Genomic DNA, 13,446 nt, shown 5'->3' on the forward strand with positions numbered 1-13,446 from the left:
TTAAATGGAACCCAGAACTGGAAAATATGATACTGCAATTAAAATTTGTAGTTTGTTGGATCACAGGTTCTGAGCCACTGCCTAGGTTTCAGTCCTAGCCCCAGCCTTTACTATTTAAAATGCTGGTCCTTGTTTCTCTTTTATTGAGAAGCAGCTTTGTATGGTCTTCTGGACACTGATGGTGATGATGATGATAATGAAAATGATGGCAGCTACCACTTCCTGATCACCTGCTATGCTCAGCCCTCATTACTCACGTGAGTTTGCAAGTGTGAGGTGGGTATTATTATTATTCCTGCATAACTCATCAGTGCAGAATGGGAATTTGAACCTGGGTCTGAGTCCAGAATCTCTGCCATGCCTGGACTTCCCATGGTTTCCTGGGAGGCAGTGTGGTGCTATGGTCCAGAGCATGGGCCCTGGAGACAGATCTATTAATAGGATGCTTGCTTAACCTCTCTGGGACTCAGTTCCTACTTCATGGAGTTGTGTAAGGATTAAACGTGGCAATAGTTGTGTGCTCAGCACCAGATGTCATGATTATCATTGTTGTTACTCGAGTTTTGCATTCTAGAAAGCCATCTGGTCCAGTGGACTCCCTCTGGTCCTAACCAACTTGGGATCACATGGCTGGTCAACCATTGAGGCCAACAGAGGTGCAAACCTCTCACACTTGGAGAACGGGGTACCATCAGAGACCTCGTTAAGCTTGGCCAGCCATGTTCTGATTGTTCTCTTGTTACTTCTCAGTGAGCTTCTGTAGCCAAGAGCTTTCCCAGTTAGGCTCCAGTGATACTGAGGAGAATGCTGCGGTTACCGCCTTCCCCTCCCCTCCCCTCACTGTTAAAGATCTACATGGAGCTTTTGGACAGAGGACTGACCTCCAGCTATTTTGGAAGGGCCTGTCTTCTATCAGGGCTGATTCTGGTCTGAGCTGAGAGTGTATTTACTGGCCAAAGTCTGCTCCAAACTAAACATGCCATCACATTCCTCGCAGCCTGTAACCTCCATGGGGAGAAGCTGGGGGCCATAGTGGAGCGAGGAAACCTTATCTGATTCCATTTCAGCAGGATTCCGCTTCACTTGGTGGGGGACATGGGGGAGAGAAAGGAACAGATAGTCTTAAAATGAGCTGAATTAAAGATCACATTTGATGCATTTTCTGCAATGATAGGTAGAGGAGACCAGGAGATTTACAAGTGAAAGAGCACACATTTTAACGTGGGTGTGCCTTTGCTTTTTTCTACCCGTAAACTTAAAAAAGATTTGTTTTTTTCTTTCTTTTCTTCCTTCCTCCCTCCCTACCTCTCTTTTCTTCTTTTCTTGTCTCTCTTCTCTTCTTCTTTGTTATGATATACTTACAGTAAACAGCACATATTTGAAGTGCATAATGTGATGTTTTTACACACCCACCCACACATACCCATAAACACACACCCAAATATATATTCATGATACCATTATTATGATCAAAATGAGGAATATATCCATCACTCCACAAAGTTTCCTCATACTTTTTTGTAATCTCTCCCTCCCATCCCTCCCCACTTACCCCCTACATCCCCAGACACTCACTGATCTGCTGTCCAGTCACTATAAATAGCTTGCATTTTTTAGAGTTTTACATAAATGAAATCACACAGTATGTATTCTTTTTTTGCCTGGCTCCTTTCACTGAGCATAATAATTTTGAGATTCGTCTATGTTGTTGTGTGTGTCAGTAGGTCCTTACTTTTTATTGCTGAGTACTGACTAGTTCATTGTATGGATGCACCACAGTATGTTCATCCATTCACCTGTTAAATGGACCTTTGGATGTTTCCAGTTTTGGGCAATTACAAATAAAGCTGGTACAAACATCCAAGTACAAGTCCTTTTATAGACACATGCTTTTATTTCCTTTGGGTAAATTACCTAAGAGTGGAATGGCTGGATCATACATTTAACTTTTTAAGAAACCGCTCTCCAAAATGGGTTTACTATTTTACATTCTCACCAACAGTGCATATTTCAAAACATTTAAGGCATAAAGAAAGTCGTTAAGGTAAAAAGTAAAACTTCTTATAATTCTACCTCCTAGTGATTGGCCTGCTTAACTGTTTCCTATAAATCCTTCCAAGGTTTCTTTGTTGTTGTTTTTTTTATGCATATACAGAGCCAGACTGAGACACAGAGGTGCCCTGGGCAGGCTTATAATTTGGCATCCCCTCAACTTGATATTTTAAAAACAGTGGTTCAAAATTTACTTAGGCAGGATGTGGAGAAAGTGATTTTCTGTTAATAATAAAATAGATCATTCCTCTTTCTTTTTGAAACAAAGAATTTATTACATACACAGAATGAAATCTGACCTTTTAACTTACTTGGAATTGTCCTGGAATTACAGTTGTCCAAGCAGTCAGTTTCTTTTTTTTTTGGCCGCACCACATGGCACGTGGGATCTTACTTCCCTCACCAGGGATCGAACCTGTGCTCCCTGCATTGCAAGCACGGAGTCTTAACCACTGGACCACCAGGGAAGTCTGAGCAGTCAATTTCTTGGGGGCTGTATTATGGGCTAAGATTCAGGTGACGCACTAACAAATCACTAGGTCTCAGGGAGGCACACATCTCTGACCAAGGACTAAGCTGACAGACCACAGACCTGAGAGAATCGTCGCCTAGCTGAGCTGGACTCTGGCATGGTGGCACAGCCTAGAGTTGCTCCTAGTGCTGAAGAAGGGGATGTTCTAGTTTCCCCCAGAGGAGGCTATTTCCCTCTGAGCACTGGTTACCACAGGTCTGTCCCGCGTGGAAACCTGAGTTAACCGGCACTGTGTTTTGATCTAGTTCAGTGCTGTTTGGGTTCCCCTTCTAGACTAGCACCCTAATAGGCTGCCTGGCTGATCAACTCTGTGCATATATTAACGTGTACTAGTATTATTTTTTTTTAATGTGTATACAAATTGAATCATACAAATTCATTTTGATCTGTAACTTGCTTCTCTTTTTCCCCACATAACAATAAGTTCTGAGATCCTTTTACATCAGCCTATGTAGATCCATCACATCCTTTTGTAAAAAGTGGCAAGGTGGTCCACCAGATGGATGTACTGTAATGTGGGACTTAGCAACTTTCATGAGCACAGGAATCGCCTTGGGTATCTTGTTAAACTGCAGCTTTGGATTCAGCAGGTCCAGGGTGGCACCTGAGGTTCTGCACACCCCCAGGTACTGCCCGAGCTGCTGGCGGGACCACACGGAGGAGCAAGGCTACAGTGCATGTGAGGGACCCACCAGTGAGGGGCACGTGGCTGTTACAGACAGTGCAGTAAACATCCTTGAATATCCAAAAGGAGCCCTAGAGAAGGCTTTAGAGTCAGAAGACACAACTTTGAGCTCTGACCCTGACGCTAACCACGTGGCCCGGAGCCTCCTTCCCGGCAATTCAGTGCCTCCACTCTCTTAGACCCTAGGGATAAAGAGTCCCTGTCCTTGAGTGATCTGAGAGTAATACTACTAATCCTGGCCCAAGGAGCAGTGGGGGCGGAGGGAGTGGATGAGATAAGGATGGAAAAGGGCTTTGTCAGCTGTCCAGCCATCCACAAAGGGGCAGTTCTGTTCCAGTCGGAAGACAGGCTGGGCTTGCCAGGTGAGCAGCAGCTAGACAGGGTTTTCTTTAGCTGAAAAGTGCCCTGTGGCATTTGTCTGCACTTTAAAAAAACAAACCAGACCTACACATAAATCTTCCAAAGAAGCCAAAGCCAGACTGTGTGGAGGAAGAGGGCCCAGTCATTTGCAAACTAATTTTTCTTTTTTTCTTTTTTTTTTGGTTATTCCAGCAAGTCTGGGGTGCAGTATGGGGCAGTGAGTTCCACCTTGGGCTGGGAAGGGAAGGCCTCGAGGGAGGAAGCCAAGGTCTTCAGCAGACCCTGACTCCCACACCTGCTGAATGAACAACACAGATGTCCAGTGGATAGTGGCCACTGTCTCCATTCCTTTGCCATCGCTGGACAAACTGTGCTCCTGGAAGTCAGGGCTGTGGGCTCTAAGAGCCTGATGAGCTTAGAGACTCAGAACTGGCCTCTGGAGTTGGTGAGACCAGGGTTTGAATCCAGAATCTGACACCTAATTCCCAAGGGACTCTGAGAAAGTGAACTGATTTTTTTTTTTTTTTTTTTTTTTGCAGCCTCAATTTTCCTACTTGTAATATGGGGCTGATAACAATAGCACCAAGCTCACAGTGTTCTTGAGACGATTAAAAAAGATAACTCACAGACATGCTTAGCTCAGTACCTAGCACTAGGAAGTGGCCAGTTACTACAGCTGTAGGATCAAAGGAGAGAAAGAGCTAAAACCACAGTCACGTAGCCCATTGTGTGAATCCAGTAAAGAATGGCTTTCGTGATCACTGCTCTGCCCGTTTTGATTTCCACCTTAAGAGGTGGGTGAGTGGGGTGAAGATCTGTGCCTCGTCCCAGCAGCCGCCACCTAATCTCAGGGCAGGGCTGGCTAGTGGGGCCCCTGCATGCTGCTGCTGCCTTTTGCCACCGTTTTGGGGGAAGGCCAGATCTCCCAGCAGCCCTCCCTGCTCTCCCCACCAGAGCGGGCTTCCTTCCAGCACCCCACTCACATGGTCCCAGGACCTTTGCAGTCGGGGCTGGCAGTGGAGAGTGAACCCTCCCACGTCTCCAGGGAGCTGCTAAGAGAACCAGCTCCTCTTTCTCTAGGGGGTGGAGACAGAGCAAATATTCTCGTTTACATTTTGCTCTCTTTCTTTCTGTCAGGGTGTGGACATTGGTGTAAAATTACAGCTGAGAAGGACCCTGCCCTGGGGGAAAGAAGCATCTGGGGAGAACAGAAATTTATTTTGCAAGTCCTGGTTCTTCGTCTTCGCCTCTCTGTTCCCTTTGGAAAGCAGGCTTCTAAACCTGGAACTTTCAGTCTTCCTCTTTGATGTCCACTCACATTGTCACATAATGATGACAATAATAGCAGTATCAGCTCTCTCAGCTGACACGTACATGCTAAGTGCTGTACATCTAGCTTCCCATTTGTCAGAAACTCCTAGGAGGTACATTGTTAATGTAGATTACAGGTAAGGAAGTAAAGTCAGGGGCAGCTGCAGGTCCCTGCTCTTAATCATGACTATTGCCTTTCTTAGTCTTTACTTAGTATCCAGTCTCTGTCACTCTGTGACCTTAGGCATATGACTACTTCTCTCAGCCTCAGTTTCCTTACCTGTAAAATGGGGATAATAACAACACCTCCTGGAGTTGTTGTGATGATTAAATGAGACTAACACTACTTAAGAAGCAGAAGCTTCTGTTATTATTATTACTATTACAACTATACTACCACTATTATTATTACACCTCTTTTTTAAAAAAATTTATTTGGTTGCATTTGGTCTTAGTTGTGGCAGGCAGACTCCTTAGTTGTGGCTCGCCGGCTCCTTAGTTGTGGCACGCAAACTCCTTGTTATGGTGTGCATGTGGGATCTAGCTCCCAGACCAGGGATGGAAACTGGGAAGCACCCTTTTACTTTTTAAAGGGTACTTAATAACTCTTTGGTATCATTAGAACATTTAAAGTTACAGTGTGGCTCTCCTCATACTTATGTTGGACGGTGCAGGCTCTGTTAGGTCTTAAACCCCTTGCATCTTGCAAGGGGACAGAGATGACAGTTGCCCTCCTTCAGCAGTGAAAACAGCAAGTAAACTTCAGCATAAAACAAGCATTGGGACCACACAGGCTGTGAGAGTGAGGGGACTGGGGGATGGGCACGCTTTTTCCAAGTTGGAGGGGAGAGATGAGAGCACTCTTGAGGGAGGGACTGCCTGAGCAAAGGCCTGGAGGTGGGATTGGAGGAACTTCTGCACACTTGCCTGGGTAGAAGAGCTCCCTCCAATCCTACTCCCATGGGCTGACCTGGCAAATCGCACAACTTTGAGAAGCAGGCTCACAGTGCTCCAACCTTCCACCCAATGTTCATCTTCAGGTACAGGTAGACTCTTCCTTGTGGATGTCTGTGAATTTGCTGTTGTCTTGTCAGGTCCATCCTGACATGTAGGGGTTACTGCTTTACTTATGTTTTGTCAGTTCCTTCTGACTGGGATCTCGCGGGGCTGGAACAGATTGGTGTCAACATCTGTGGGTTACAGACATGGAGAGGAGACTTGGCTTCTTATAGAGACAGACTGGAATCTGGGAAAATGCAGCTAATTCTAGATTTTTCAGCGTCTGGTTGAGAAGGCTCTGTTAATTTTGCCCAGTTTTCAGTTACATTTATTGAGCGCTGATGGTATTCCAGGCACTCTGCTAAGAGTTTTGCTTGCATTATTTAATAACCCCAGGAGTTGATGTGTTGGCTCCATTTCCCGGATGAGAAAACAGGCTTGCTGAGGTTATTTGTTCAAGGTCATCAAGCCAGGATAGCCAGAATACACACCGAAAGCCTGAGCCTTTCGCTTCTCTACAGTCTTCCATTCTGGATGGTTCTACCAAGAACCATCAAAGAAGAGATCAAAGAAGCCTAGGAAAAAAATTTAGAAAACAGATTGGGTGATTGAAGTGAAGGCCTTGTCAGCAAAACTGTGGAATGCATTGGCTAAAACGCTCCCTGCAGAAATGCCTGCCCTGATTTGTTCAGCCCTCATCTTTTATCACATATTGATAAAGAGCCATTTGAAGACCTTGTCTGCTTCCTCTCCTTGTCACCAAAGCCACTGACCACCCTCCTCCACCAAGGTTGCTGAATCCCCTTCACTCCCCATAAACTGCTTCCTAGAGAACTCTTAAGTGTCTTCTGATTGACTGGAGAGAATCACCAGCTTCATCCTAAGACAGGGATGTCTCAGCTCAGAGTGAAGTGGACTGGATATTTAGATGCAGAACTTATTGAGTTATGTGTGTCAAGACCTGGTGAAAACAGAAATATCTCATAAGAAAGGAGAACCTTAGCACATTATCAGCTGCCGAGTGAGCTGAGTTGATCACATTAGCTCCAGTCTCACCTAGCAGGGAGGAGGTCCCCTTCGGAGTGAGACGGTGGCTGATAAGTTTTGATGGATGCCTTTGGATGGAGGAAAGCATGAGGAACCAGAAGCCTTGGGCATGGGGTAAGTAATATTACCTAAACTGCCTCTAGTGAATCTGCTGCTCAGATTGTGTGGACAAAGGCAAGGCCCAGGCTGGGAACAGCATGGGGTCTCTGAGGCATAGTACAGACTTTGGCGTTAAACCCAGGTACAAGTCCAGCTTTGTCTAGTGCTTATCAGCTGACCTCCAGCAAATGTCTTCACTTAACCACTAAGGAGGGGAATGAGACTTCAGATAGTTACTGATCCCAACAATGGGCCAGGGCCAGGCAATACCGTCTTTCCCCCAAGGTGGTTTTGAGCATTTCCAGTCAGTGAGGCAATCTGTCTGAAGAAAGCACTTCACCTAGTATACAAATGACCTGTTACAGAATGTCACCACAAATCTGCTGACTTCTCCTAGGGCTGGAAGCCCTTGATATGTATTCATCCTGCCCAACCCCTCTTCCCAGCTGGCTCCTTAAAAGAATTAGAGGGGGCTTCCCTGGTGGCGTGGTGGTTGGGGGTCCGCCTGCCGATGCAGGGGACGTGGGTTCGTGCCCCGGTCCGGGAGGATCCCACATGCCGTGGAGCGGCTGGTAGTGTCTAAAATCACATGCACCAACACACACTGAGTTTAATGTATGTGGGAGTGAGGGGCAGAGCACCAACTTCCATTCATTCAACATTCATTTATTCATTCAAGAAGTATTTTGGAGTATTTATCTGTGTATTAATAGTGCCAGATGCTAGTGTGGATGTTTTTCTTGTTACTCTTGCCTTTTTTGCATTAGATTGTCCTTACTAACTGTTTATTTTCTTCCATCCTTTCAAATCCACATTCAATGCAGAACAAAGGAATTTCCAAAAACTACTAATCCTGGAAATTAGTGTACATGCCTGAAAGGACTCCATTAATAAAACAAAACAACAACAACATCTCTCTTGCTTTTAAATTAATGATTAGAGACAAGTTTTCATAGATACCTGGCTTCTTGGTTGAATTATGAATTTCTTTGACTACAGGTACACTCACATTGCTTAGGACAGTAAGTGCTAGGTGTGAACCAAGATGATGAGAAGTGAGTAGTACCTGGAGTGGATGCTGCTTGTTTGCAATTTTAGGCTAAAGATTACACAGATATCCACTTTTCAAAGAACTCTTTTTTTAATTACGGAAAAATCTTTAAAAAAAAAAAAAAAAAAAAAGAATTAGAGGAAGATGTGACTGTGGAGAACCTGAGATGACAGCATGAGAAAGACTCCGCCTGATGTTGCTGGGTTTGAAGTTGGAGGAATAGGCCTCAGACAAGGAATTTGGGAAGCTTCTAGAAGTTGGAAAAGGCAAAGAAATGGGTTCTTCCCTAGAGCCTCCAGAAAGGAATGCATCCTGCCAATGCTTTGATTTTAGCTCAGTGAGACCTGTGAGGGACTCTAAACTACAAATAATAATGTATGTTTTTTTTTTAAGTTTGTTTATTTATTTTTGGCTGTGTTGAGTCTTTGTTGCTGCGCGGGTTTTCTCTGCAGGCCTCTGATTGTGGTGGCCTCTTCCGTTGCAGAGCATGGGCTCTAGGTGCAACGGATGGGCTCTCCCGTTGCAGAGCATGGGCTCTAGGTGCAAGGGATTCAGCAGGTGTGGCACACGGGCTTAGTTGCTCCATAGCCTGTAGGATCCTCCCGGACCAGGGCTCAAACCCATTTCCCCTGCATTGGCAGGCGGATTCTTAACCACTGCTCCACCAGGGAAGTGCCAACAATGTGTGGTGTTTTTAAAGACAAAGTTTTGGTAATTTGTTACAGCAGCATTAGGAAACTAATATACACAGCAAATTGTTGTTCATTTCTATCAGTACCATTAAGCTGTCTGTAATAGTTGATTTATACTTTTCTCTCCTATTAGTCTATGAACTCCTCAAGGTTAAGTTATAAATTTTTCTTATTTACCATTGGGTGGCAGGCGCTAAGAAGGCTGGCATACAGTAGGCACTCAATAAATGCTATGAATGATATTATAATTCATATGAGTTTAGTTAAGATGAAATGTAAGTTGTCCATTTCCTTCACGGTGTCTCCAGCGCCTAACACAGGGCCTGGCACACAGCAGGAGCTCAATAAAAGCCCTTATTGAACCGTACTGAACCTGTAGGTGGATGAAATACCCCTCCCTTGCGCCAACCCCTCCCCGGTGAACCAGACGGCCGTCCCTGCCCATTCTGTCCAGGTTCCTACCTCTGCACGTCCCCTCACTCTGGGACCGGGTGACCCTCTCCTTGTGGGTCTCCCGCCTAGCTTCCTTTAGCGGAGGCTGTGAGCACAGAGCGCGGAGTCCCGGGACGCCTTGCAGTTCGCGGGACGCAGTGCCCTCTTTGAGCGGCAGAGGGAGAGCGTGGCCCGGGAACTCCCGCCAGAGGGTTGGGACGGGGCGGGGCTTCAGGGGCGGGTCGGCTCAATGCGCAGGCGCGAGGCCGGACGCCTCGCGCGGGCACGGGCAGGCGAGCGCAGAGCAGCGCCGGCCGCGGCTTCGGAAGCAGTGAGTTCGAGCCCCGCTCCCGCTCCCGCTCCGCTTCGGTTTTTCGCTTCCCCGGCCCTTGGGCCTCCCTACGCCCGTCCCCGGCAGCTCGCTGTGCACATTGCTCACTCCGCCGCCAGGATGCCGGTGACTGAGAAGGACCTGGCGGAGGACGCGCCGTGGAAGAAGATCCAGCAGAACACGTTCACGCGTTGGTGCAACGAGCACCTCAAGTGCGTGAACAAACGCATAGGGAACCTGCAGACCGACCTGAGCGACGGGCTGCGGCTCATCGCGCTTCTGGAGGTGCTCAGCCAAAAGCACATGTACCGCAAGTACCACCAGCGGCCCACCTTCCGCCAGATGCAGCTCGAGAATGTGTCCTTGGCGCTCGAGTTCCTGGACCGTGAGAACATCAAGCTCGTGTCCATCGGTGAGTGCCCTGGCCGGGCCAGGCGCCGGCGATGTACACCTCGCGCCCCCGCGCGTGCGACCCCGCGGGGGCTGAAGCTCCCTGTCGCGCGACCCCACGGCGCCCAGCAGCCGCGGGCTGAGTGTGGGCTCCGAGGCCGGGGGACGTCGTCCCCGAGGGATGAGCACAAAGGGACCCTAGGCACCCCTCCTGGGAGCCATCCCCTGGGGTGCTGCTGTCGTGTGAGAGTTCCGCGCCGTGCGCCCCGGCAGTGCGTCTCTGGGGGGCGGTGGGTTGAAGCTTCGGGCTGGGGCCGCACGGGGAGAGGTGGGGCTGTGGCACTTCTGTGCACCTGGGGTGCCCCTGCGGGAGCTGGGGGACTGGAGACCTCTGGTCCGCCGTTCCTGGGGCTGGGGCCCTAGTCAGACGCTCCCCGGAGTGCTCGCCCAGCTGCGCCCAGGCCGCTGCGCTCGGCGGCCGCGGAATGGGCGTTGGCTCGGAGGCCAGGTAGGGAGGCCTGGGGAGGGACTGTTCTCTGAACCTGGGGCCCTCTCGCCAGCTGGAGATGGGGACCTTGCCGTCGCCGAAAGGGGTGGGGGCCCCGAGGTGGGAAGGGGAGCCTCGGGGGTGTGTGTCTTCCTCGCTCCCTCTGCCCCCAGCTCAGCTCTGGCTCTGCGCCGCGGCTGCTCAGCCGCTGAAGGTATAATTTAGAGATGGTGGTGGTCACAGTAACTGCCGCCAGCTAGTGCGCAGCCTTCTAACAGGCTTCCAACAGCCTTATTTCGGTCCTTACATATGCTGCGAGCTGGGGCGTCACTAGTCCCATTTTACAGACAGGGAGGTCCAGAGGGTTAATGGGCTTGCCCAAGCTAGCGAGAGTCTAGCTGAGAATTGAAGGAAGTGGGTGACAATTAAAGGAGACTTTGCCTTCCTCTCCCCGCCCTCCCCACACCAAGATCTTCCTGAGAGGAGGGAGGGAGTTGGTGTCGGGTTCCTCTCCCCCTGGAACTGGGGAGGAAGAATGAGGGTGAGATCCCACTATGACCTGGGCTGGTTGAGGGCTTTGGGAAGGGTCACAAGGCTGCTGAGGGTGGAGGCTGTGATGGGAGGGACAGGGGGTGTGTAGTGTGCGAGTGTGTAGAGTGTGTGTGCAGAGCATGTAAGTGTGCAGAGAATGTGTGTGCACCTACGTTGTGTATGTGTGTTCTGCTAGGTGAGCCTCTTGCCAGGGAGGAGCAAGGGCTGGGTCTCAGGTCTGTTCCTGAGGAAACCTGGCCTTAGAGTGACCCCCTGACAGGAAGAAAGGGCCATGGGTGTGGCTGCTGGGACTTTCTCCTGCCTAGGACGGGTTCCCTCTAAGCTGAGCCTCCTCGTTCCTCTCCCCCATCCTCCCCCACACCTGTCTTGGCAGGTAGGGCTGCTTCCTGGGTCCAGGCAGCTGCCACGGCCCAGTCAGCCTCCCCATCGAGGGCAGCTTCTCTGCAGAGGGAAGCCGGGTGGCACACTGTCTTATTTTGTGGGCCCATCTCGTGTAACGAGGGAAGGAGAACCTCAGATTTCTGTTGGAATTCTTTCCTTTGCAGAAACCAGCTTTCCCTCGGAGGAATCTCAAGGGCTGGCTGGGCTCAACTCGGATCTCTTCTTTGCTTTAAAACTGTATATTTATTTAATTAACTGAACAAAGAAACTTAAAGTAAAGCAGGAGTATCCAAACATGACATGAAATCTCTTTAAAAAACAAAACAAAACAAACAAAGCCCGAACCACAGCACCAGAAAACCCTGGACTGCCTAATTTGACCACTGTTTACAGAGGCTGCAGCTGCCTCCAGCATGGCTTCCCATCAGTGCCCCGAAATTGGGGGTCTCATTCTAGACTTTTTCTGGCCCCTTACTTTTCCTCCTTGATCCTCATGATTTTCATTCCTGAACCCACCCAGGCCCTAGCGTCTTCCGTTGTCCTGACATGCCAGGGTTAGCCTCCCCTTCACTGGTTGTGGCCTGTGGACTTTTGGCAGCTTCTTACTATGGACCTCTTCCCACCATAATTTACATCATTTTATTTTATTTTTTCCTTTTAAATAATTTCTTGGATCATATTCTCCAGGGTGGCATTCATGGGTCAAAGGTTGTGACCACATTTATGACTCCCGTCATTGGCTGCCTGATTGTTCACCAGACAGACCTTACAGCAAACAGGTTTTCCAGCCTCTGGAGGCTGGAGGGAAACTTGCCAAGTGCCAGGACTCCTGAGCAGGAGTCCTGAGGCCTCTTCCCTCTGCTCCTGAGGCTATGCTGGGTAAAGGCCTTTCAGAAAAAATTCACATCCAGCGTGGACTTCAGTTCAACCTTTCACTGCCTATGCTGTGTTACATTTTGCTGACGGTGACACGCGCTCCAATTTGGGGGCACCCACTCGGTGTTAAGCGTGTTCTGTTCATCACACACCCCATTGATCACCACCTTGAATCCTTGAGTTCTGGTTTCCTTGTCTATATGATGATTTGCTTTTAGCAAGTCCCTGGGAGGGTTAAGGGCTTGCCCCAGTCCTGGCCAAGTGCTTAGAAAATGTTTGTTGTTATTACTGTGGTGGTTGTTAGTATTATTACATCCATTTAAAGTTGAGGAAACAGGAGGGAAGTCACTTGTGGAGGTCACCCAGCTGGTAAACCAGGCCTGCTGAGTTCTTGAAATTGAGCCTTAACTGACCTACCTTTCAGTGTCAGAAATGAGTAAAATACAACCAGTTTCCCACCTCAGAAAGCTCATGTTAACACCAAGTTTTGCAAGTCTGGGGTGTTGGGGTTGTGGCTGGACATCCACACGTTGGGCGTCTGGCCTCGAACAAAGCAAGGCCTTAGGTGAGGGATGAGGTTAGTCCTCTGAACTGTGATGAGGGTCCGTGAGAGGAGTGTCGTGTCGGGAGGTGTGCAGACTCAGGCTGCATGTTGCATCTGTGTTGAGGTGAATTTGCTGGGGGAATGGCCGCCTTTGTCTTCACTGTTTTTTTTGGTCTGTTTTTTTTGAGATTTCCTGCTACTCACAGGATAGCATTTCACTTCCATAATCTGGGAAGGTATCTTTGAACTAATACAGGGTTTTGTATACTTTGGATAACTCCCAACAGTATTTCATTGTGGGAATCATTAGAGTTGGGTGGGTATAGGTGCCAGCTGTGTGACATGAGGTGGTCAAACGTCTCCAGAGCACTGTGGCTTTTCTGCCTAGAACTCCTTGAAAGACAGCCCTGGCTGTTCACGTTTGTGATTCCTTGTAAGGTGGGCCCATCCTAGGCTCCATCCCAAAGTTAAAGTTCCTTCTTATACCCTGGGCAGTTCATAGTGAGGCCTCAGCATATTTTAATTCTAGTTGTCTGCCAGGAGCTGGCAGGTTTATTTACTTGTTTTTCCAAAAGCCTTTCTGCAGCACAGCCAACTTGGAGAAGAAGGGGTCTCCCAGCCCAAG

General features: G+C 48.6%; 1 protein-coding gene across 4 annotated transcripts in view; it reads left to right on the forward strand.

Annotated features, from left to right (window-relative positions):
- The first annotated feature begins 9,565 nt into the window (after positions 1 to 9,565).
- Positions 9,566 to 13,446, forward strand: part of FLNB (filamin B) — a 141,800-nt gene continuing 137,919 nt past the window's right edge. For 2 of the 4 annotated variants that reach the window (XM_007469009.1, XM_007469010.1), the window contains exon 1: positions 9,712 to 10,003. In XM_007469009.1, coding sequence (XP_007469071.1) covers positions 9,712 to 10,003 — 292 coding nt within the window. Of the gene's footprint in view, positions 10,004 to 13,446 lie in introns of all 4 variants that reach the window. The other 2 variants (XM_007469007.1, XM_007469008.1) reach the window with 2 other exon arrangements.

The sequence above is a fragment of the Lipotes vexillifer genome, unplaced genomic scaffold, assembly GCF_000442215.2.
Source record: "Lipotes vexillifer unplaced genomic scaffold, Lipotes_vexillifer_v1.1 scaffold989, whole genome shotgun sequence".
Classification (NCBI taxonomy): Eukaryota; Metazoa; Chordata; class Mammalia; order Artiodactyla; family Lipotidae; genus Lipotes; species Lipotes vexillifer.